General features: G+C 47.1%; 2 protein-coding genes across 3 annotated transcripts in view; one reads left to right on the forward strand and one right to left on the reverse strand.

Moving 5' to 3' along the window:
* The window catches only part of LOC135372362 (uncharacterized), a 218,150-nt gene extending 206,609 nt beyond the window's left edge, over positions 1–11,541 (reverse strand). Inside the window, exons 1-2 of the mRNA XM_064605990.1 lie at positions 11,495–11,541; positions 5,748–6,503 (exon numbers count right to left, since the gene is read on the reverse strand). Of these exons, the coding sequence (XP_064462060.1) occupies positions 5,748–6,503; positions 11,495–11,532 (794 nt within the window). The 5' untranslated portion in view covers positions 11,533–11,541. The remainder of the gene's footprint in view (positions 1–5,747; positions 6,504–11,494) is intronic.
* A 5,627-nt stretch (positions 11,542–17,168) lies between these two features.
* The window catches only part of LOC135372367 (atlastin-2-like), a 64,398-nt gene continuing 57,711 nt past the window's right edge, over positions 17,169–23,855 (forward strand). For both annotated transcript variants that reach the window (XM_064605994.1, XM_064605995.1), the window contains exons 1-2: positions 17,169–17,458; positions 21,437–21,728. In XM_064605994.1, the coding sequence (XP_064462064.1) occupies positions 17,183–17,458; positions 21,437–21,728 (568 nt within the window). In that variant the 5' untranslated portion in view covers positions 17,169–17,182. The remainder of the gene's footprint in view (positions 17,459–21,436; positions 21,729–23,855) is intronic.

Below are 23,855 nucleotides of genomic sequence, written 5' to 3' on the forward strand. Positions count from 1 at the left end.
TCAAGTATAATTACCAATAAACTTTTCCAGTCTGTATTTGATGTACTGGTTTAATTACAGTGTATCCAAATACTGACCATCCCTGATGTACTGTTGTTCTCGCGTATGGATATAGTGTGTCGGCGACCGCGAACTGTAAGCGGCACATTAGCTGACCACTACACCCATTTGAAGTGAGGTGAATATTAGATCCGCGCCTATTTTCACATCCGCAGTATACCTTCCAATGACGATAATTCCTGGTCTGACGTCGCGAGACACGTACGCTCTGCAACCCCATCGCTCTGAGCATCTTTAAAGGGCCCATGAAACGGTATTTGACAAGCCTACGATAAGTTTCGATTTGTTCCTGTGTACTATCGCATTCACCGTGTGGAATATGACGTTGAAAACCGTCCAAATTACAAAAATATTCTGTATTAACCACGGCGTAAATGGCGGCTGCTACGACACGCCAGCGAGGTGAGCTGCCCGTGACATCATACGCAGAGGATGTTGCCGATACGCAGGCGGTCTCTTGCCAGTAGACTGCAAGATTTGCAAGGAAACGTGCAAACTCCGCCGTGCGATATGTTTTAACTTGACCTGGAGCTAAGATCGTGTCTACTCACTGACACGAAATCCTACCAGAAGTGTAATTGTTAGGCTTATTTGTCAGCATGATTACCGGAGCACGTACGGAACGATTCCTACAGACGCTGTGTGTGTCACATGATCTCTTTCTTCCTGCATCGCTGACAACTTGCGCTTCGCCATATTTCTACCGGTTTCGACGGCAGATATACGACGTCGTTGTTGTCCAAACGGAAACCATGCACCAACGTCGTCCCGCGGGGTGCGTGTTCCAGGTCGTCCACAATGAACTATTTCCATGTACGCGTCGCTCCTGCCGGCGAGAGACGACATGATGGGAAGACGACGAAGCAAACGATGACAAATTAGCACCACGTGGGTATAGCTGGCATTTTATGAGGATGTAACAGGATAACATTTGTTTTGAATGGCATAGCCTCCTCCAGTGGAAGCACACAACACGTGATACACCCGAACGAGCCACACGATAACTTGTTAAAGGGCGACTTCGGAACCAAATGGATTTCAAGCTTTCGGTATTTCCACAATCATTTACACGAACTGAATATAGTTGTGATATATATCTCTGAAATATGAAATAGTTGTAAATATATGTGAAATATATAATATGTGATATATTGTATTGAAAACAAATGTGGAATCGTAAAAACGACTTTCGAAATTTGAAAAAGTCTGGCTCCCGCCGAACGTCTATGGAAGCACTTCTACCTTTCTCTGCTCGGCCGACGTCACCGATCATTAGTCATGTCATTCTTGCGCTGTTTTTTCACTCTCAGAGTAACAGATGACCGTTGTTTCTTTCCATCTGTGTCGGAGGATCTGAACCACAATCTTCGTTCATTGTTTTGTTCCGGGAACGTAACGCAGCGGCTACGACCGGCGTGGTATACTGACTCGCAGGCAAACTGGACTCTCGAATTTGTGGAAGATCACGAGACCAGCATTATATAGTATCTGTTTTCGCTTTGGAAATGTATGCCACTGCCTTTCTAAGTGATCTTCATGGTTCTAAGAGATTCTATATGTACGTCTTTATTGTTGTTTTTTAAAACTTCGTGATCATTGTCCGTGGCGGAAATACAAGAAACAAACGAAAAGGAGCAACGAAACAGTGGCCTAACCCGAAACAAAATGGCGGGAAAAATGCCTACGGGCCTAGTAAGAATCTGTCCACTTACGCGGCAACTCAATAAAGCAGTATGAATAATAATGAGAAAATGCAGGGCCTTGAGCACGTACGCAAGTAAGTCCGTGCAACGTCCGGGTATCGCCGCGTAACTTCCTGTGAGGACAAACGACGGATATTTGTGGGAAGTCCAAATCGTGGCCACTCGGAGATGTGGAGGACGTCCGTCGAAAAAATGTCTGTCTCCCAGGGAGATCCCAATTTCCGGGAAAGGATATCCCCAGGAACACCATGGGAAGTTTTCTTCCGTTTGGGTTGTCGGCTTCATGCAGGGTGACGTAACGCGTTGGCCTCTTTGGAAGGGAAAGTCTTTGAGACTCCTCTCCACATTCCTGTTTCGGTTTGATTGCTCGCTTATTTGAGACATGATTCGTCACACGAGAAAGAAACAGAGTTGATGGCAGGTGGGTGATTCCATCTCAACTCAGGCAAGGTGGTCCGGGCACCATCAGTTTTTTTATTGAAAAAATATATGGTGTAGCCTGGCTCAGATTGACAAGGGAACAGCCTGTGTTTTTTTCTCTACTTTCCGTTGTTCCTGAAAAAAAAAAAATACGGAAGAATATGGCAGGTCCGGGGCACTTTGAAGCATAGCGATTTTGGCGTTCAATATCTGTCTAACGAACGCGGTCACGGCTTTGAATTTTTTTTCACGCACTGTCAGCTATGTTGGCTACTAGTGCTTGGGTTCAGTTTCGGCGGTGATTTTGTTATTATGTGACGACGACGAAAATCGCTCGTATTCTCGCGGCTATTGAGGCACTTGTGCACATGCCAGTGAAACGAGAAAGGCATCTCCATGTAGCGGAGACTGAGCTCTATAATTTGGTATCCAATTTAGGGGTCTACGCCAGGTTGCTGTCACGCATGGAGGCGTCTACAACACGTGACATTTGAAAAAATGCGGTTTTTGAGCGCTCATATCTAAAAAACCCCACCTCGAAAATTCTTCAAACTTCGTAGGCACATGCTTCCGTATATATAACTTCAGTGTACAGAAACTCGAAGGTTTTTTCCTTGCACAATAAAAGTTGCAGCGCGCCAAAATTCAGTGTGAGACTGTGGCGCCTGTAATGACCATGACGCTGCGACAAGTTCACTGGTCGATATTAGAGTTTTTCTTGAGACAGCGGACCGTGGTACCTGTAGTCTACCAAAGGAGACGTCCTTCAGTTAGCATAGAAGCATAGACAACGATTTCTGTGTCTGTCGGCGAGTACTTTGCCGTGACAGGAGCCGCCGCCGCTGCTAATGAACAGCGAGGAGAGTAACAGGATTAGCGCCACCCGCACTGGAGCCGTATCCGGCTTCAGGTAGAAAACCCATGTTAGTTTGGAGTCACTGCGAGAGTGAGTGATTCCTCTAGCCAGCAGTGATTTCGTTTCTAACAGATGTGTTTTGACACTGTTTCGACTCGCCGTCGCTTTGCCGTCTGTATCTTCGCCGTGAACATGAAATTAAGCAAAGACCGTGTCTACTGCGCGAGCTACATGAACAGGCACAGACAGAAGATACATTTTCAAAGGAACTTCACCCGTGTATCTTCGCTGGGCGATGCATTGACGACAAACGTTCTGACGCCTGAACATTATTGTAACGTGCGCGAGTCTGATTATCTTTGCCACAACTGCTGATGTAATCAATCAAATGTAAATAAATAGTGACTCATCTTTACCGGCATGGTCTAGAGTGTTGGATGTAAACATCGAACTTGCATGCACGTACCGCGCGAACAGTGACAGATACACTCAATCTGCACTTCTCTATATAGTGTCCTTGTGCAGCCGTTGTGCTGCATTCGACGTCCTGGGGAAAATATTCGACCCTTTGGGTTCTCAAATAGCAGCACAAACAGCACGGGCGGCGGTCACAAGAAAAACGTGAATATCGACCAGTTAACTTCTCGCAGCGCTTGCATGGTCATTACACGCACCACAGTCGGACACTGAGACTTTGGTACGCTCTAACTTTTATTGTGCAAAGAAAACACCTTCGATTTTCTGTGCACTCAAATATCATGTACAGAAGCATGTGCCTACGAAGTTTGAAGAATTTTCGAGGTGGCTTTTTTTAGATATGAGCGCTCAAAAACCGCATTTTTTTCATATGTCACATGTTTAGACGCCTCCATGCGTGAGAGCAACATGGCCTAGGCTCTTGAATTTTATATCGAATTATGGAGCTCAGTCTCCGCTACACGGCGATACCTTTTTTGTTTAACTGGCATATACACAAGTGCCGCAATAGCCGCAAGAATATGAGCGATTTTCGTCATCGCCACCAAATTTGCGTATTTTTAGCTGCAAAATAACAAAATCCCAGCCGAAACTAAACCCAAGCACTAGAATACAACATAGCTGACAGTGCGAGGGAAAAAAATTCAAAGCCGTGAACGCGTTCGTTGGAAAGATATTGAACGCCAAAATCACTATGCCTGAAAGCGCGTTGAATCTGCCATATTCTTTCGGACTTTTGTTTCTCAAGAACTATGAAAACTAGAGAAAAAATACTTGCTGTTCCATTCTCAATGTGAGTCAGGCTACACATATATTTTTTCAATAAAAATCACTGATGGTGTCCGGACCACCTTGCCTGAGTTGAGATGGAATCACCCAGGTATACTGTAGCTGTTGTGCACCAACCAGGATGTGCAGAAATTTTTTCATCGATCGTTCCGAAGTACACCTTTTAAGGCATATTCGTGGCATGCCATGTTTTCATGCCAAATATCATTCTGACGCTCGTACCGCTTCCGCTTGCCGTACTTCTTTTGGTGGTGCTTTTCCTGTGGGAAGCGGAACAATCGTACACCGACATTGCCTTGAATGTTTCGGCAGTCCACGACGCAACACATTACAGGCATTGCGAAAAAAAGCTTCGCCAAGTTGCATCACAGCATAAACCGTACACAATTAGTCATGATGCTTTCATGTCAACAAACATGGCGGTGGCCGCCTGGGCATGCGCAGACGCGCACCGAGAAATGGTCCATTTGCTGAAAGGACTGCACGTTGATGCCGTAGGCCCACTTCGAAGGGATGTATCCGGCGGTCACGCCCCGGTATCTTTGTGCGGTAGCCGCGCTCCCTGTGCGTCGAATACGGCTAGAAGTCGATGTGTGTATGATAGTGAGTGATCGTCATGTTCCTGGCAGAGTAATCTGAATTCGCGAAAATCATTTCATGGTCGCTTTAACGGTATCCCGAAGTTTCACGGTGCTCCATGTATGTTGAACCAGGCTTTCTGAGAAACTGTTATCGTACGTGAATTCTCTTGGTAGCTGAGTGTGGACAGTCACATTGCGCGAGTCACATCGTATATTTGCCTAATTGATTAATCACCTTCAAGTACATATACATTTGCTAATTCAATTTAGGAAACAAATGTTAGTACGAAAATTGAAGAGGGCGCACAGCAAGCATCTCGTCAGCTGCTTCCAATGAAATGCTCGGAAGAGAAAGAAAGATAAACTTCGCACAAGAACGATCGTGCGTAACAACTGAGTAATCGCCGAGCCAGTCTGTAAGGGTGAACATCATTCACTCACACCGACACATAAACAACTTCATTTTGAGATGATGAACGGGGAGTTTCATCGCCATGGAGGATACTCTACCCCATTGCTGGCGGTGATGTGGGGAATTAAATAATGAGACCCTTCACAATCACGATCAAAGTCTTATGGTGTCCAAAAAAGGTCAAGAGAGCTTTGAGGACAGACCCTTCGATTTGTCCAGGGACCAAGCAAGTTTGAGAGAGAGAGAGAGAGAGAGAGAGAGATAGGACAGCTAATTAACACACCCGGAGAGTGCGCATTGCGGGAAGGTTGGTAGTGTAGGCAATGGAATGGAATGCACGTTGTGGAAACCTACGTTCCCACAACCTCGGGGCGTCAGCCCGTCCGTTCCGCGCGCAAAGGAACAAGCGGCACACACAGAACTTCAATGCAACAACATGGTTTATTCACCTTCTCTGCCACAACGTGTACCGCGCCAGGGCAAGCATCTCCCGGAAAAAGATCCCTTCCCCTGTCGCACCCTGCCTTTTTATCTTTGAAGCAACGCCCCTCTTATCGGAGGCCAAGGTTGAGACACTTGCTGAAGCGCCATCCAGGGGCTTGTGTAGAAAGCTTCGTGGTGCTCGACCACACTCCTCCCCCCTTAAAGGGCCCTCAGATCGTCGGTGATGTCGAGAATGGCGTCGTCGGGTACCGGAGGAACCGGTTGTGTTGTGGGCTGCCTGGCAGGTGCGGACTCCACCAGCAGTTCGGGACGAAGGCGACGTAATGTAGTGATGGCGGTGGCAACGTCGGACACTGTGCGGGTTGCTTCGAGGCGGGCTTGGTGCAGGGCGCCTCTGCGGTGGGTCCCCCTGTGCACCTCGGGTACTTGACATTGCGGACAGAGAATCCGCCTCTCCTCGGCGGTCAGAGGTTGGAGGGGGTCCGAGGGGTGCCTGTCTGTTAGTGTGAGACCCCTGAACGGGGCAGGAGTCCGTGACGGGTCCTCTCCCCGCAGCGGCCGGGGCTGGCTGTTCCAGCGGGACCGTGACGTCCATGCCACAGGCAGGCCATTGGCCACGACCGTCCAGGTGGCCACGGAGCGGTGTTGAAGTGAGGAGCGGGCTGTGCGGTCCGGGGGTCCAGAATTCCGTGCTGGGTCTCCGCGTGAACGGGACCGGGAAACCGGGCGGTGTGGAGGTAGAGCGGAACGTGGCATTGAAACTGCGAGAGAGACGGGAACACGGTAAAGGGGGTATCCCTAAGCCGTAAGCGCCCGAAGGGCACTCCCTAGGAAAAATAGCGGAAAACTGTGCAACAGAAATCACACTACTAAAGCACTAAATCACAAGCACTATGCTTAGCGATGGAGATAGTGGCGACTACTTGCGCCGCCTGCGGGGACGCAAGTCGTAGCGACTGGACGCAGGTCCGGGAACGGGATCCGGGTCCTGGAGGGAGGCAGGTTGCAAATCGGGCTCCTCTCCGTCCGGGTCTCGGAGGTGGTAAGACTTCAGGTCCGAGATGTGAATTGGCCCAGTCTCTTCGCCGGTGTCGCAGCGACGAAGCCTGTAAGTGAGGCCGGAGGAGCACGCACTTACCTCGAAGGGGCCATCCCACCTATCTGCGAGTGAAGCTGCAAAGCCTCGTGACGCATCACTTAGCGGGTGAGTCCGTCGAAGGACGAGGTCACCGACGCTGTAGGTGAGGTTCCGACGTCCACGGTTGTACTGGCGAGCCTGGTCCATCCTTGCGACGTCCAGGTTCTCCCGAGCCGTCCGGGCTGCATCGTCCAGTCGACTCCGGAGGTCCTGAGCAAACCTTGAATAAGGAGGCCGGGTAGCACCATCCCGGAGGCCCAGAGCATTCTCCACTGGAAAAGGGGCCTCTCGTCCCAAGTTCAGGAACGCCGGGGTGAATCCTGTAGACATATTGACAGTCGTCCGCGTAGCGAACGCCAGTTCAGCCAGGCGAAGATCCCAATCACGGTGGTGCTGGCTAGTAAAAGCAACCAACATCATTTTCAGGTTCCGATTAACACGTTCGGTAATGTTAGCCTGAGGGTGATACGGGGAAGTCTTCTTATGCTGAATGCTTAAGACAGCGCAAGAATGTGAGAACACCTTACTTGTAAAGTAGGTTGCGTTGTCGGTGATCAGCTGTGCGGGAAACCCGAACCGGCAAAAGGTGTCGAGTAGTTTTTCCCACACTCTCTGGGAAGTCAGTGTCCTGAGAGGAAACAGCTCAACCCATTTCGTGAAATGATCAGTAACCACGAACAGATACTGGTTACCTCTAGGACTACGGGGAAATGGTCCCATCACATCACAAGCAACTATCTGCCAGGGTCTATTGCTCTGAACAGGCTGTAAGCGCCCAGGGGGTAAACCACCACGAGGTTTTGCTCTCTGGCATACGGGACAAGTACGAACATACTTTGTTACATCCTGCCTCATTCCTGGCCATGTCGCAACACGACACAACTTTTCATAAGTTTTCCTGCCGCTGCTGTGACCTGCCAAGGCAGAGTCATGAAAGTAACGTATGAAAGACTTACGCAACTTCCGTGGCACCACGACTCTGGACGGGGATGAGCCGTCGTCCTCATCCGCCTGGGGTATGTATCTGAACAGGATGCCATCCTCGCCCAGCAGATAGGAGTCGTGCCGTCCGTCAGTCGTTCCGGTGTCCGCAGAGTCTTGCTCAGCTATCCACTGCGACACCCGCTGACAAAGGCCGTCCGCTCTCTGAGCGTCTAGGAGCTGCTCTCTGCTCACGACCGTGCCCCAAGACGAAGATACGTCTCGTGCCACCTGTGCTGCTGCCAGAAGTTGAGAAGGCGCCTCGGTGCCTTCCTCTTTCCCCTCCGGTAGAGGCGCGCGGGACAGCGCGTCTGCTACCACGTTCGTTGAGCCCCGCCGGTACTCCACGTTGAAGGAGTAGCCTTGTAGCGTCAGGGCCCACCTGACAAGTCGTCCAGACGGGTTATGGAGCCGCTGCAGCCAAGAAAGTGCCTGGTGGTCCGTCTGGACAGTGAAGGTACTGCCGTCCAGGTAGAGGTCGAACTTCCTGAAAGCGAAGATGATCGCCAAGCACTCCTTTTCCGTCACGGAGTAGTTCCGTTCTGCCGGATTCAGTGTGCGGCTTGCAAAAGCCACTGGACAAAGAGCAGCGTCATGCTCCTGCAAGAGAACTGCGCCAACACCATAATCGCTTGCATCTGTTTGCACAACAAATGGTCTGTTAAGGTCGGGCAGATAAAGCCTAGCCGTATCAGCGATTGCTTGTGATAGAGCTCGAAATGATCGTTCCTGCTCTTCTCCCCAATTCCAGCGCGTGTCCTTGCGCAACAACTGGTTAAGCGGCTGCGCTAGCTCGGCACAATTAGGAATGAATTGTCTGTAGAAACCAACCATACCTAGGAAGCGCTGCAAGGCTTTGACGTTACCGGGAACCGGAAACTCCGTGATCGCCTTTAGCTTGTCGTCGTTAGGACGGATGGTACCTCCGTCCACCAGAAAGCCGAGAAGGCTGATCTTAGACGATGCCAGCTGCACCTTGCGGGGGTTGATCGTTATGCCCGCTTCATTCATCCTTGCAAGAACGATTGATAGGTGTTCCAAGTGTTCCTGAAAATTTCTAGAAAACACTACGACATCATCCATGTATGCCATTGCGAAATTGTACTTCGCATCTCCCAACACTGTATCCATCAACCGCTGGAAACTGGCGGGTGAATTAGACAGTCCGAAAGGCATTCGTAGAAATTCAAACAAACCTCTATGGCACGTAAAGGCTGTTTTTGGGACATCCTCCGGGGCAACTTGGATTTGCAAAAATCCTCTACTACAATCAAGCGTTGAAAACACAGTTGCATTGCCCAGGGAATACAAGATTGACTCAATGGACGGGAAGGGGTAAGAATCCCTCACAGTTACTGCGTTAAGTCGACGGTAGTAGACGCATAACCTAGCCGTACCATCTCGTTTCGGAGCCAGAACAACAGGAAATGCCCAAGGGCTCTGAGACCTTTGAACTGCACCGGTTTGGAGCATTTCGTCAAGAGCAGCGTCTAATAAAGCACGCTTATGCACACTCAATGGTCTCGGATTACAACGCCAGGGCCTAGCGTTACCGGTGTCTATGCTATGCTGTAACACAGACGACTTACCCGGTTTTTCGGTAGAGATTCCGTCAAACTGCCGCAGTACTTGTTCAAGCTGACGGCGTTGCTCCTTAGGACCATGGAATGACCCCAAGACAGTCGGCAGACCAGACGTTTCAACGGACGCTGCCACAGCCTGCTGTGCTGTGCAGTGTTCCCGTGCTGCGGCGAAGCGGAAAAATCCCGACGAGCCGTGGTACATGTATCCTCCATTGGGCAGGTCCAGCACCAACTTCTGCCGGATGATGAAGTCTCTGCCCAGGATAACAGGAACTGCCAGGGCAGCAAGGTGCACGAAGTGCTGCTTTCGTCGTCTCCCATCCAAACGTATCCAGAGCACAACTGCGGCCTGTGCTGGAACGGCGTCGTTGGAAGCAAGACGAAGAGTGACATCTGTGGATTGCAATTCCACGTGCCGTGATATGCAATGCTCGTAAACACTATCCCCGATAAGGGAAAGCGTAGCTCCCGTGTCGATAAGGGCGATGCAATCTTTGCCCAAAATTCGAACGGCGATGTTTGGTTCCTTATCCTCGATGTAATCTCGGACAGAAAAAGCAAGAGGAGCCAAAGCATCTCTTTGCGTTATCTTACCGCTTGCAAAGCTAGTTTTTGACTGATCAAGGCCACGGATAGTAACCGTCTGCTCGCTTTCTTCGCAACTTGCCGACGTCGTTGAGCGAGCATTCATGGACGCCGGCTGCGACCGTTTCCCGATGGCACATTACGGGTGTTCGGTCTTTGTCGCGGGCATTCCCGACGAAAATGGTCAGGGCTGCCGCAATTCCAACAGCCGTTCGGCGCTCGTGGCTGCGGGGGCGCAGGATGGTGCCGCTCCCGCTGCCGTGGGGTTTCGCTAGCTGAAAGGCCAGGTTGACCGCGACTTCGGGGCGGGACGGGTCTGTCAAGGCTCGTTCCTGCGGGGATCGTCCTCTGGTCATAGAGGAACGGATCTAGGGCTCGGTGGGATGACTCCGCATTGTATGAATTACGGGGGTTGTCACCCAAACCTGTTGCATGCAGGCGTTCGAGCGAGGCGGCTCCTCCGGACCACGCGCAGCGCGGTTCCAACGCTAGCTCCGGGAGCGGAGGGGGCCGATATTCAAGCTCTGCCAGGAGGTCGCCTTGTATTGAACGAGCCTCCTGGGCCAACGCCTCAAGGGTTTCAAAGCGATGGGCTCTTAAGTAGGGCCGGAAGCGCGGGTGGCACTGACGGATCGCCCGTGCGACGCGCTGCTCTTCCGTAGCAGTGGGATCTGCTCTGATGTACAGATCCTGCAATGCCCGAACGAATTCAGATAAGGTTTCCTCAGGATGTTGAGTACGCTTATGCAATTACTCTAGGACACGGTATTCGTAATCCGGGGGAAGAAATTCGTTTTTGAACCGCTCCTGGAAGTCCTGCAAGGACGTAAACTCCGATGGCAACCGGAGCCAGCGGGCGGCGTCTCCGACCAAAGCAACCTGCAGGATGCGTTGGATTAGGACTTCATCCGAAATTCCCATACCCGTCTGATAGGCGGTGAGGTCATCCAGGAAATCGGCAACAGACTTCTTATCGGTGTAACCTGAGAAGGTAGGCACCGGTAAGTTGAGTCGTAGAGGCGCTTGTGCCTGGGGCGGTGGAACCGACCCGGCATCCAGGCGTTGAACCACCAACGAGCACAACTCCGTCATGCGTGACAGGAGTTCTGCCGTTGCGATGGCGTCTGACTGCGGTGAGGGCACCTTCGCCTTGTCAGCCATCAGCTCCGAGGGCTCGTCCACCGGGTGGGAGCTGAAAAAAACTCAAAGAAAACACAAACACACGCAAGAACACACAAAGAAACAACAGCAATAAACTACAAACTAAGACAACTGAAAACTGCGCAAAGTACAAACCGTGCCGCGTGTTCCCCGGCACGGAACAGACGAGCTCGGACCCCAAACGTTGGGCGCCAGTTGTGGAAACCTACGTTCCCACAACCTCGGGGCGTCAGCCCGTCCGTTTCGCGCGCAAAGGAACAAGCGGCACACACAGAACTTCAATGCAACAACATGGTTTATTCACCTTCTCTGCCACAACGTGTACCGCGCCAGGGCAAGCATCTCCCGGAAAAAGATCCCTTCCCCTGTCGCACCCTGCCTTTTTATCTTTGAAGCAACGCCCCTCTTATCGTAGGCCAAGGTTGAGACCACTGATCTCGATTGTAAAAGGCTGGATCGCGGATAGGGAGCGCGAGCGTGAAGAAACCGGCCGCCATCTTACGGTGCCCACAACAGCCGCCGCAGCGATCATGGCAACTTCTTGCAATTACGGTCGTACCAACCGTACTGGCAATGTTACAGGGCCTAAATTTATACAGGTGAGTCACTCTTCATCAAGGAATAAATAGGCGTCCATTCTGTATATTTAGTTGACCATTATGAAGTGTTTTTTTGCCCAAAACGAGCACTGGATGCAGGTTGCTTGATCGCTCTTCCGACGTTCAATCGAGCACACTTGCATTTTACCCGGCGGCAAATACAATTTGAGTGCATAATATGCTTGAAAGAACACGTTACACTACACAGGTAGTGTTGTCATCAATATATGTGCGAGCACTCGAGCGCTTTTTTGCATGCATTGCTAGCATGGTACACGGTGTTCTCTGCGGAAGCAAGTGCCACATTCATTTCTTTGAATTACCTTCACGCACAAGTTCGGTATTACGTCATAATGAGACCACGATTGTCACCTTTTTTCATGTATTGGTATTGTTTTGTGCCTTGGTTTGATTTGTGACAAAGAATCCTACGTAACGGTGGTGTGGCGCGACTTGAATAACGCCTTTGTCTGAGCTGTATCGTCAGCTTGTTACGATAGCAATAATTTGTAGCGTGTCGTGCTATTTGAAGCAGTTTTTAATGCAAAAGTGGTCTCTCAATACAGGTTTCGTCATGAGGGCTACCCAGTGAATAATCTGTGTAGTGTGATACGGCTGGGTGTACAGGTAAGTATCACGTTCCTCATCCACTGGTTTCTACTTTACAGGAAGGAACAACCTCAGTGCACGCACTGTGGTTAGCCTCTCTCAGTTTTGCATATTTTCTTACATGTTCACATCAGAAACACACCTTACACTTTAGGCTCCTTCACCCAAACAAAATACAGAAGCCGACACTGAAGATTTTTTGTTTAAGTTTAATTTGTACAAGCTTTCGCGTGGAGGTCCACGCTTCCTCAGGTACAAAGTGAAGTGGTGACACACATAAGTATATATAGTATAGACATATACACTGCTGTACAAAGAAAGGGAAGAGGAAAGGAGATATGGTGCCACATGTCTGTGTACAATGAATAGCTGGGCAGACGGATAGGTGACCTCTAACCGTTTAAGAACAGTAAAAGGTGTTGTTGTGAACAAAAAGGCTCGCCAACCCAGTTTCGCGGAAGGGGGGTCAGGAGTATGGGAAACGAGTGGCCCAGAATAGACAAAAGGGAAGGTTACGGATTATCTAACGGAGTACCAGACGATGACTGAAAGTGGGGATTCAAGAATTGTGCACAAATAAATATAGATATATAGCTACTAAATTTACATAAGCGGATATAACGAGCCAGGACTAAGATTCAGACCATTTGGTGTGAGACACTTGAATTGCGAAATTAAGTAGGACTCTCTATTCTTACGTTTAATGTCGGTGCGGAACCCAGATTCTAGCAATATAATTTTCAAATCAGTTTCAAAATCGTGATTAGGTTGATTGAAGTGAATGGCGACAGGAGTTTGGCGGGCATTTAGGATATCAAATTTGTGGCCATAAAATCTTTGTCTCATTGTGTTGGAGGTTTCACCGATGTATTGTGAATTGCACTTGCAGCAGAATATCAAGTAACAAATATTGGGTGAATTACAGTGGAGTGAATGACGAATTTTCAAACAGAAGTCACCCAAAGTGCTACGGGCAATGGTGGACGGCGCGATAAATTTACAGGTCTGGCACCGTGTACTACCACAGGGATAACAACCCGGCGAGCGCTTCATCGTGCATGATGACGTGAGGATGTCACGCAAATTTTTCGATCTACGGAATGCTACTAATGGGGGAGTGGGAAAAATTTCCTTTAATTGCTCGTCAGCATGTAATATATTGAGGTGGCGTCTAAGAATGGAATTCGTATTGACAAGTGATTTATGATATGTGGTGGATAAAACTACATTACTTAAGTCCTCTTTGCGTTTTGGGGTGAATAAGGACTCCCTGGATAGGCTAGATGATTTGGCAAACGAGTCATGGATGAGTTCAAATGGGTAATTTCTTTTTTCGAAATCAGATACCATTTGCTGAGCATGTTTTACAAAATCAGTCTGATCTGAGCAGATTCGTTTCAGGCGCAAGAACTGACCATATGGAATACTCCTTTTCTGGTGATTGGGATGATAGCTTTCATAGTGGAGATTTGACTACCACAGCACCTCCAGAAAGTATGTGTCACATGGGATTTTTAAATGTATTCACAGTATATAATACCTTGTATTAACTGTTGTAGATCTAAGCCGTCTCTACAGTACACTCTCAGAAATTAAAACCGTGAGAACCGTGATAATTGTTTCAGTTAATAGGCATGCACATATATGCATATTATTTCTTGAGAATGCACTTCTCTGGCTACTGGTGTTGTTTACATCTACTGTTGATCACATTCATTTATCACATATTATATTCTTATATATATTATTATATTAACACATATTTGATCACATTAAATTCAAAATTCATCATATATAAGAAAATACCAGGAGGGAAGTTGTTATTCATTGCTCATTCTAACCTAAAATTGAGTGCTACAAATTTAGAGAGAGTACCTGTCCATTGTCATTCCTAAAATATATACTGTCATTGTAGCAAGGTCATAAAACAATAAATGTAGTCTTTTGTGACCTCCCTGCACGTTCATTGTATCCTGAAACGCATAAGTGCAAGAAATAACTTGAATAAACTTGATGTTGTATAAACTTGATATAAAATGTTGAATAATATAATGTATGATATAAAATGTTGAATAAACTTGAACTTATATATTCTCTTTACTCACCATCAGTGACCTTCTTTACAAAAGCATATCGTGTTAGATTTTTTTTGTTTACGTTTCACAGACGGGGTACACGAGGGCCAAAATGACAAAATCACAACTGTTTCAAGCTCCAAATCGTCCTGCTGCAATTATCCTGTTGCAGACCATACGTGTGTAGTGCAAGAAGGCCCTTGCACATCAAAATGTAAGATGGGAGTCACAGTTAATGCAAACTGGTTCCTATCAGAGACTTCGAAGCTGAACAAAATTGTGCAAACTGCGGAAGGTGCCATAGAATATATTCAGTAAGCGTGTCTGGTCTCACAACGGTGCTACGACGCTCTTTTAGATGATGATGATACTCATTGGAGTTTCAGATGTGCAGCTGCATTTTTTTCGAACGTGCTCCACATAACAAGCATGACAAAGTCAGCACTGGATAGCAGGCCCCCGTTCCTAAGCAGCTTTGCTCACGCTGCAGTTGTATTCAGCAAAAGCATGTGAGTACTCGAGAAGGACATTCAGTTTGGCACAACCGCGCCTGCAAATAATCAGAACAAATGAAGGAAGAAACAAACAAACATAGAAGGGCTGTACTTCAAAAAGAGGTAAATCTTGTGTCTCAAGGAGGTGTTACCACTTTTAAGTAACTTAATTGATTAAGCTTACATCACTACCTGATTAACTGTCCTAACGAGCGTGTTCTAATTGCGTGAAGCAATTATATCACGCTCACAACGTATTTGGGCTGCTTCGGTGTGTCCATATTTGCGAGGCAAAGCACTGCAGTCATCCACTAAAAGACACTTTCTGCGGCGGTGCTTGATATAAATCATACGAAACAGATACACGGCTAAAACAACGGCTGTGATTCTACAGAACGATCTCTTTCTGCCATGCGAGTATATCCTTTCCCGGACCGTTCTTTATGGAACAATTTTTGTCCAGAACGCAGCACGGGATATTACATACATGGTGGTTGTTAACCTCACATCGTTTCTTGTTGAAATATTGGCTGGGAAACGTACTGTAGTACAATCCCCAGCGCTGCACTGCTGTGACGGTCTAGTTTCGGAATGCAAAACATAACGTAATTAAGAATCGAACGGCAGGACACCTGTGAAACACTGTTAGGATACATCAGTATACTGGCACCTTACAAAATTGTGTGATGACAAGCAACGATCAACGCCTGCAGCGCTATAAATACTCACAATCTCCGTTGCCTCCCATTGTTTTCTATGGGCGCACACTGCGCTTTAGGGCCTCCCAACATGGCGGCCCGAATGCACGCCTCTCCCCCGCGAGCCCCTCTCCCATGCGCCATCCAGCCTTTATAGATAGAGATCAGTGGTTGAGACACTTGCTGAAGCGCCATCCAGGGGCTTGTGTAGAAAGCTTCGTGGTGCTCGACCACAACGTAAAGCACGACACAAAATTTCTTCAGAGGGCGAGAGTTTGCTTTCTAACCTAATTGAAATAAAGAAGTGTAGTTAGCAGGTGCATTTTACTCCAAACAGCTCTCGTGAAGGATCTTTCGCTCGAGATTGCTGTATTTTCAAAGCGATCCGTATTGTGCCGCCAATGCTTCCAGTGTGTGCAGATCCACATGGAGGAGAAAACTAGAGTGCCGCTGCGTGAGCTCGCATGACGTTCACTCTTGGGTAGTCGCGTGGGAACGAAGATGGCAAGCAACAGGAGGCCGAGAAGCCTTTGCCTGGCTTAGCGTGGCCGCGCGATGAGTGAGGAAGCCCTCGTACCATCACAGCGCTGTCTCATCAGACCGCACGTATGTTTCTGTGCCCGGGAATTTCAAATCGTGCGGATTCCAGTGAGTGCGCGATGCCGCTGCTACATTGTACTGTTCAAGCTCACGCAAGGTAACGCATGAACCTGGTAAAATAGGAAGCCCACTACCGTCCTTAGAAAAACATACAATGCGATCCTCTTGAGGGCTCCCTTTCACGATTTCGACAGTGCGTCCTCTGAAATTGTCGGCATTATATTGTCACCAAGTAAATTACATTTGCTTCTGGACCGCGGGAGGAAATACTTTTTCATCTAATAATAATAATATAGCTAAATCTATAAATAATTATTACATACATATAGACAATGCTCCAAATACACACGCACAATACACCGACAATACCAAAATTCCTTGACTCACGCTATCTGAATGGCGTCAGTGTGCAGCAGGTTTTATTGGGCACGATGTAGAACTCTTTCTTTCTTTTCTTCTTTTTTCTGAAAGCATTGTTGAACCTGTTGGAGGCATCCCGTATATTTTCAAGCTGGTGGTTAATACTTAGCATTGGTCGTCCGCAATATTGTACGATAGTACAACCATGTATATCAGTTAAACGTGGAAATACGTAGTACAGAATCTGTAACTTCTTCATACTTGGCTTACACTTCTCCGTGCAGACGGAACGAACCTGTTTGCTAAGAGTCACAATTTTCCTCGGCCCAAGATATCGGAGAGCTGCATGTTCAATCTCGAAAACAAAACAGTAAGAAAGGGTGAAGGTTATCTTTGGAGATATCGTATGATACAATCTACTGACATACATTGATTGTATCAAAACCTGTATGACAGAGTTGAGCTTACGTTTCTTACACCACTGTGTGCTTACTTCTTTGCTATGATGTGACAGGTATCTAGAGCACCTAGAGACGTCGTCGAACCAATCAGATTGGATGGACAAGGAGAATATAACCTTGACGGGCTTTTCTTGGAAGTACGGCAGCAAAAGAGAGACAACTGGTATTCAGCTGTGGGGAAAAGTGTTCAAGGTGAAGACGCCACAATACGGGATCGTGGCAGTCATTCTGATGGACACGGAAGGTGCATTCGACAACACGTCCACGCTGGAAGGAAATGTCACAATTTTCTCAATGAGCATGCTGTTGAGTTCTGTACAAGTGTACAACCTCAGCAAACAAATAACTCAATCCGATTTGGAGCACCTGAAGGTGGGTACGAGTGACGTATGTGGGTGATTTCAAGATTATTTTCTACCAACTTCGGTGTAATTACAGTTTTGCTTCTAACGCATGCGGATAGTGTCTATGCTGTCTTAAGAAAGCCTGCTGTGATGTGATTCTGTTTCTCGAAAGGTCTCATTTTGTTTAAGTGAAAACGTCTGCAATGTATGTTTGGTAACCACGTCAAAATTTACGACGCAACGAAATTACGCCGAATTTCACGATGGAATAAGTCTGTGAGTAATGAACGGATAGCAACGAACCGGTTCAATCTAGATAGCTGGTACATGTAAGATTCTAGCTAACAAAGTCACTGCGGCGGCTGACGCATTCTGTGGGTATAAGCGGGATTGTTAGAGAGCAGGAAATATAGGGGCACGCGTACTTTGCGGCCAGTCTGTCTCATGAACGCGCGAAGATACGACGCCGATCGATGTGTTGTTGGAACACGCTTGAGATATTCTACCAGATTGGGTGCAACTACAGCAACCTTATTTTTTTTAAACGTGGAAAGTTGCAATGTCGGCATGCATGAAACAAAAACACGAAAATATGATCAGGATCGAATAAAACGACAACGAGAGGACAGGGCGTCTCAAACAGTCAAAAAGTCCCCAAACTCCAGCTTCGAGCAATGGAGACAGCTACCGGAGTGCCGAAAAATAGTGGAGGCGGTAAATTCGACTGTCCCCCCAGTGGGGCTGTCCCCCTCGACTCCCAACCAGTGGGGCAACTTCGACTTGTGTGATTGTGAAAGTGATCTGCAAAGACGACGCAGTGCATTCTGATGGGGGCTCAGCACAGTGGAGGGGCGAGAGTCCGCAAGAGAACACGCGTCGGCGATTAGAGGCGCCGGCTTCGCCGTGTCGTTCGAAGTGAACGCGTTTGGCCAAACGTACCGTTTCTTTCACTAACATCCCGCAAAGGAATCGGACATACTCCCCAAGAAGATTCAAACGGCCTTTCACATTGGTAGTACGCTGAGGACTTGCCAAACACATGCAAGCGTGATGACAAAGCTGCACCAGAAGCTCAATGGTAAGATTAAGTAACTACCAGAAGTGTAATCTTAAAGAAGCAATGAAGTAATACTTAACGTGCCTCGAAGCCGCGTTTCATTTGTCGAGCTGTCCATCACGAGCCACGATGCAAAATATTTTCGCGGTGCGGTGTATTGTCACTGCGAAATGCAACTTACAGAGGCAGTTGGAGAAAGCAGCCGGCTTGCACACTCCTCGAGTGACGTCGGAACGGCTCCGTGTCTTTCTTCTTTGATTCATTCTTATCGAATCACGCACTTCTTTAACTCACGTGAGCTGCACAGGTCACGTCACGAGTCACGTGCGAGGAGAATCGGCTACGTTACAACGTCCCCTCCTCCTTCTCTTACTCCTGATACGCTCTTTCCGCCAGTGCAGGATTTTGTGTGTGTGTGTGTGTGTGTGCGTGTTTAAAAAGTCTGAGGAACTGATATGTTCGTCACCTGCCAGTCATTTTTTTGCAGAAGCTAGTTCTATTCCTTGCAGTCTCACACCGCAGACAATAATAAAAACAAATGGGGGTCACCTCAGTGCTCCTTCGAAGGTACAAAAACAGTAAAAAGGGTAGAAAAACTTTACTTCAAGGATACTTTCACAAAACATGTTCCCAAAACCCGGACGGTGGGTGGGGGGAGTGTGGATGTCCGTGGATATCGCTTGTGGAAGTTAACTAAGTATTTGGAACTTATTAGCAGCAGGTTGCTACTCGCAAGCAGTCTTGTTGTTCCTCGCAAAGCTCTGAGATCTACGCTGAACCATCGAAAAAACTGAACGCATATTTGCTAGGCTGATGAGTCGGTTCACTTCGATGGTTCGTACACTGTTGCGATTCGCTCCCCATTCGTCATCTCGGAACAAGTGGTTACTGTTGTTGTTTTCACATCACAGGGTCACTTCATTAATGTGCGCCGGAAAACTCCGACGCACGCTCCTAGACCGATGTGTGCCCCCCCCTCCCCCCCGCACCCCGCCCTTCGTCTGCCGGTGTCGTATCTTCAGTCTTGAGCCCAGCGAGTAAGAACGCTACCGACTGGTCTTTCCCAAAACAGAAAAAAACAGATACATATTCACATAATGGCAATCGATGTTCCGAGGTGGAGCATACAGAAAGGACAGGTACATACAAAGCCTCAAGTGCGGTAATCCAGAAGGTATGGGTTCGTGGCCTACAGCTGGATAACCTGTTCAGTGACTTCCTTCTTTGATCATTAATTTCTGAACAATTGAGGCTTTGTTTGTATTTGTCCGTTCTATGTGTTCCAGCTTCAGAACATCAACTGCCATCATGTTCAACAGATGGCGCTTGCGTTGATCCCGTCGTCTCAATATGTGTATGAGGGAGAAAACATGTAAGAGTGAAAGGAGGATGAATGAGAGAGAGAGTGGTTGGTTTGTCCCTTCAGATGATGCACCCGTCGAAGTCGCTGGAGAGCTGTGTTAGCTTAGGCCAGTTGGTAGAGACCTGAACCAGTGTTGCCAGGTCTACTGAAATTTCAGTAGATCTACTGGACTTCGAGTTGGTGTAGTGAAATACTGAAAAAAGATCAAAACATGCTTAAATCTACTGAATTTTTGCCTGAAGTGTGGTTTTGCGTAGCGAACTCCTATTCACGTTCGCTGGCACTGTCTGGTTGCATCGTAGTCCGCGAACGAGCGAGGAAATGATGTACTTTTGACATAGTGAGCTGTCTACGCGTTATGTGGCATCTACAGGCAGTCACCTTTAAAAAAGCGAGCAGCTGCCCAAGTAAAACAATTTATAGCGAATACATTGCAGAATCATGCATACTCCACAGGACACCCGGTAACATAGCAAACATGAAGACAAGTTCCGACGAGCTTATGTTTCCGTCGTTAAGAAGTTTCGCTGTAAACCCTCTGCTTGACGCATTCGAGCGCGTGCGTGGAACGGATATTTTCTTAGGTGAACCTCATGAACAGCTTTCAACAGAAAGTATCACTGGGCTGCTGCACACGAAGCGGCTGATAGGAGACAAGAACTGCCATAACGAATATGACGAACGAATATAAAAACGGAAATATAATTTATGAACGATAAAATATAAGAACGAAAATATAATGAATATGTATGAGCGAGAGTACGTGATCGAATGACGATGTGCAGTCACGTCTTCACGGTGTACACCAAATTAGAAGTATATTTTACTTATTCTATCGCCTATGTATCGTGATAGTTCGTGTTTATTTGTCATATAGACAACTAGTTAGGTCGCCGTGGAGCGTTTGCCCTTGTTTTTAGTACATCTACTGAATTCTACTGTATTTTCTGACGCCGACTTCCTGAATTTCCGCCTAAGCGACCTGGCAACACTGCCCTGAACCGGTAATCCCGAAGATGTGGGTTCGAGTACTACAGTTGGATAATCTTTTCAGTGACTTCCTCCTTTCATCATATTCAGATCTGTTACATGAAGAACACCAGAACAAGGAACTGTGTTCATAAAAGTGCGTCAACTGCTATATTTTTATCACACCTGGAGTATCCGTCGAACTGATTCGTAAACTTTCGGCAGCTCCTCACACGGATGACCGGTATGGTGTTGCGTTGTGTTGTTTCCAGAAAGAAGCTCGAATATTTCCATCAGGTATGAACGCAGCGCCGATACGTCACGATCGTGCACAAAAAAATAACAAGAATAATAATTCATGTATTTGTGTAAGAGAAAGACCATGCCTGGGGCCAACGAGTATCTGGGGTGAATGACACGGATGTCTTGTGGAGTTATGACGAAAAGGAGCAAAGCAAGAAAACAAAACCATGGGGTATATGTTTATTATTCAAAAAACGAGGAAAAGGTTAGGCTGCGCTACGACGGTTTAACAAAGTCATGGAATAAATATAAAATAATAGCAAGGGTGTTTACTTGTTCCTAGTCAACAGTCTGTAATCGATTTCTTTTTTCAGCTATTTGCGGAGTATGCTAGCATGGCTCAAAGCAAAGGGGGCCGGGGAAAAGAGGCGTTCCAGAAGCTCCTGTTTCTGGTTCGGGACTGGCAATATCCCAGAGAGCAGCCATTTGGTCTGGAAGGAGGAAAAGCGCTACTTGATTCTTACCTTGGAGATGACCCCTCAGCCCCAGGTGAAGTCAGGCAGCTGCGTAAAAATATCAGAGCCAGCTTCGGCGAATTGGGATGTTTCCTCATGCCCAGACCTGGTGACGCGATAGAGAACACGAGTTTCGACGGAAAGCTTCGTGGTAAGATTTTTGGAAATTCTACTTTCGTATATCCCTCACAGTAGGGTATGTAGGAGAAAGGAATGTCCCTGGTTAACACATTGATGAGCTCTAAACTACTGCGCCAGGGATATCCGTCGTATTTCAGTCTGTCCAGTTCCATGTAGCAAAACGTGGATATCTACATTTAGACGAGTGGTATGTCTACTCGACATCTCCTAATGCCATTAGTGTCCAGTGGGCGTCCTGTAATATTCCTCTAGCAAAGCTAAGGTTTACGCCACTGGACGTCTAACCCGAGACATCCAACATCTTACTCTAGCGCAACTTCAGACATTTTATAGACCAGACAGAACGTGCTCCTAGGCATGTGTTAGGCATACTTTCTAAATTTGTGCCACAGTTATACCTCAATTTTCCTTGTGGAGTCCCGGATCATACATCCTCTAGGCAGTACAGAGAGAACATTTAGCAGCTTTCCTGTGCCCGCGTACAATAGCAAAGATGTCTATTATACGTATGAAACTAACACGGCAATCACTCACGCAAGAAACATTTTACCGGAAATAAGTTTAAAAGCTCTAGAACACTACAAAAGTCAGAAGCGCAAGCATTTTACGTTTGTGCAGCAGTATGGCTAGACAATAATGGTAGAGAAAGCTTATCATGTGCTGGACATTGGATAGATAGTAATGTCCAGATTATCACAGCACACATTGTCGAACTTGTGGAGATTACACTGAAATATTAACTCATGGTGCTTATAATCCCTCATGGTGCATCTTCAATTCCCGTAGGCCTACTCTCGAGGTGCTCAAAAGCAATAATTCAAAACAGGTTACCAACAAATTTGAATAGGTACTGAGGTCGGCGCCCAATGCAGTTGATACTCCTACATTTTTGTGGCATACACATCGTATAGGGTAAAGTGGGGCTACTTGAAGGCTGGGGAAAGTTTAGGACAGTTTGGGTTTTTCGCGTGGCACTTTCTTAGCAATATTTTTTTCTCTCTTTTGTGACACCAAGGTGAACACTGTCGTTGTCTGGGCTTTGAAGTAACATGTTGACGTTCTGCACGTGGCTTTTTAGAAAGGCGTCAGACGCTGTATTGCAGATGTGGTCGAGATAAGAGGGGACTTTTTTTGTTCCATCTGTAATTTTCACCAGCGTGGACTTCCAATTTGCTCACTTCTGCTCCCCGTCTAATAAAATATGACCTCCTTGTTATGATGCTGCCTTACTGCCCTGTGTTTCCATGTGCACTACTCGTTACCTGACCCAAAAACCCCAAAACAAAAGACAAAATTTAAACCGGGCATTAATTTTTAATATCCTCAGCTTACTCATAAGGTGGGGTAAGTTGATGAAAATATGTAGCCTGTCATTTTTAGCTCGTTCGAAATAAATATCTGGTTTAGCAGCACAGTAATTTGTGGATCATTGCTCAATGGTTTGGGCATTTAGTTAACAAATTATAGAACAATTTAGGCGATTATTCTGACTGCTATTAACAAATTAGTTCAACTGCCTTCAACATAGACCACCTTACCCTAATATATTTCAAGTGACATATAAGAATCCATTGACTAGGTAGAAATGTTCTGATGTTCATAATGACACACAGTCGAATGTTTGTCAGTTGTACATTGTTGTGTCAGCCAACTAATATTTGGCTAATGTGCCTTAACCCTGTCGGAAAACGACACCAGGAAATCCTGATATAAACAATAAGCCGTTATTTGGGTCCCTGATAACCTGATGTGATATGGGAAGATCAATGTTCAATTTCGTCGGGTTGGCAGGGTCATACCCGGTGTGATACGGTAGAGAGACAGATAAGTGCACGTCACAAAAATATTTCCTATATATATATATATATATATATATACTCATGAAACGATGCGACAGCACCAGAGAACACGTGTTTCGCCGTGTTTGCGGCTCGTCGGCTCTGGATAGCTGCGCATCGTTCGGAATTGGCAAACCAGGGTTCGCTCAGCGAGCGATATACACCTGGGAGGGTGACTGAGCACTCCTCAATGCCACAGTGCAAGCCAGTGAATTATAAAGAGAAAAAAAAGCCATTAAAGAAACAAGTAAATGACGCTAGACGTGTTCGAAATTCAAACTTACAGACTAAGATGGCTT

Source organism: Ornithodoros turicata, chromosome 1, assembly GCF_037126465.1.
Source record: "Ornithodoros turicata isolate Travis chromosome 1, ASM3712646v1, whole genome shotgun sequence".
Taxonomy (NCBI): domain Eukaryota; kingdom Metazoa; phylum Arthropoda; class Arachnida; order Ixodida; family Argasidae; genus Ornithodoros; species Ornithodoros turicata.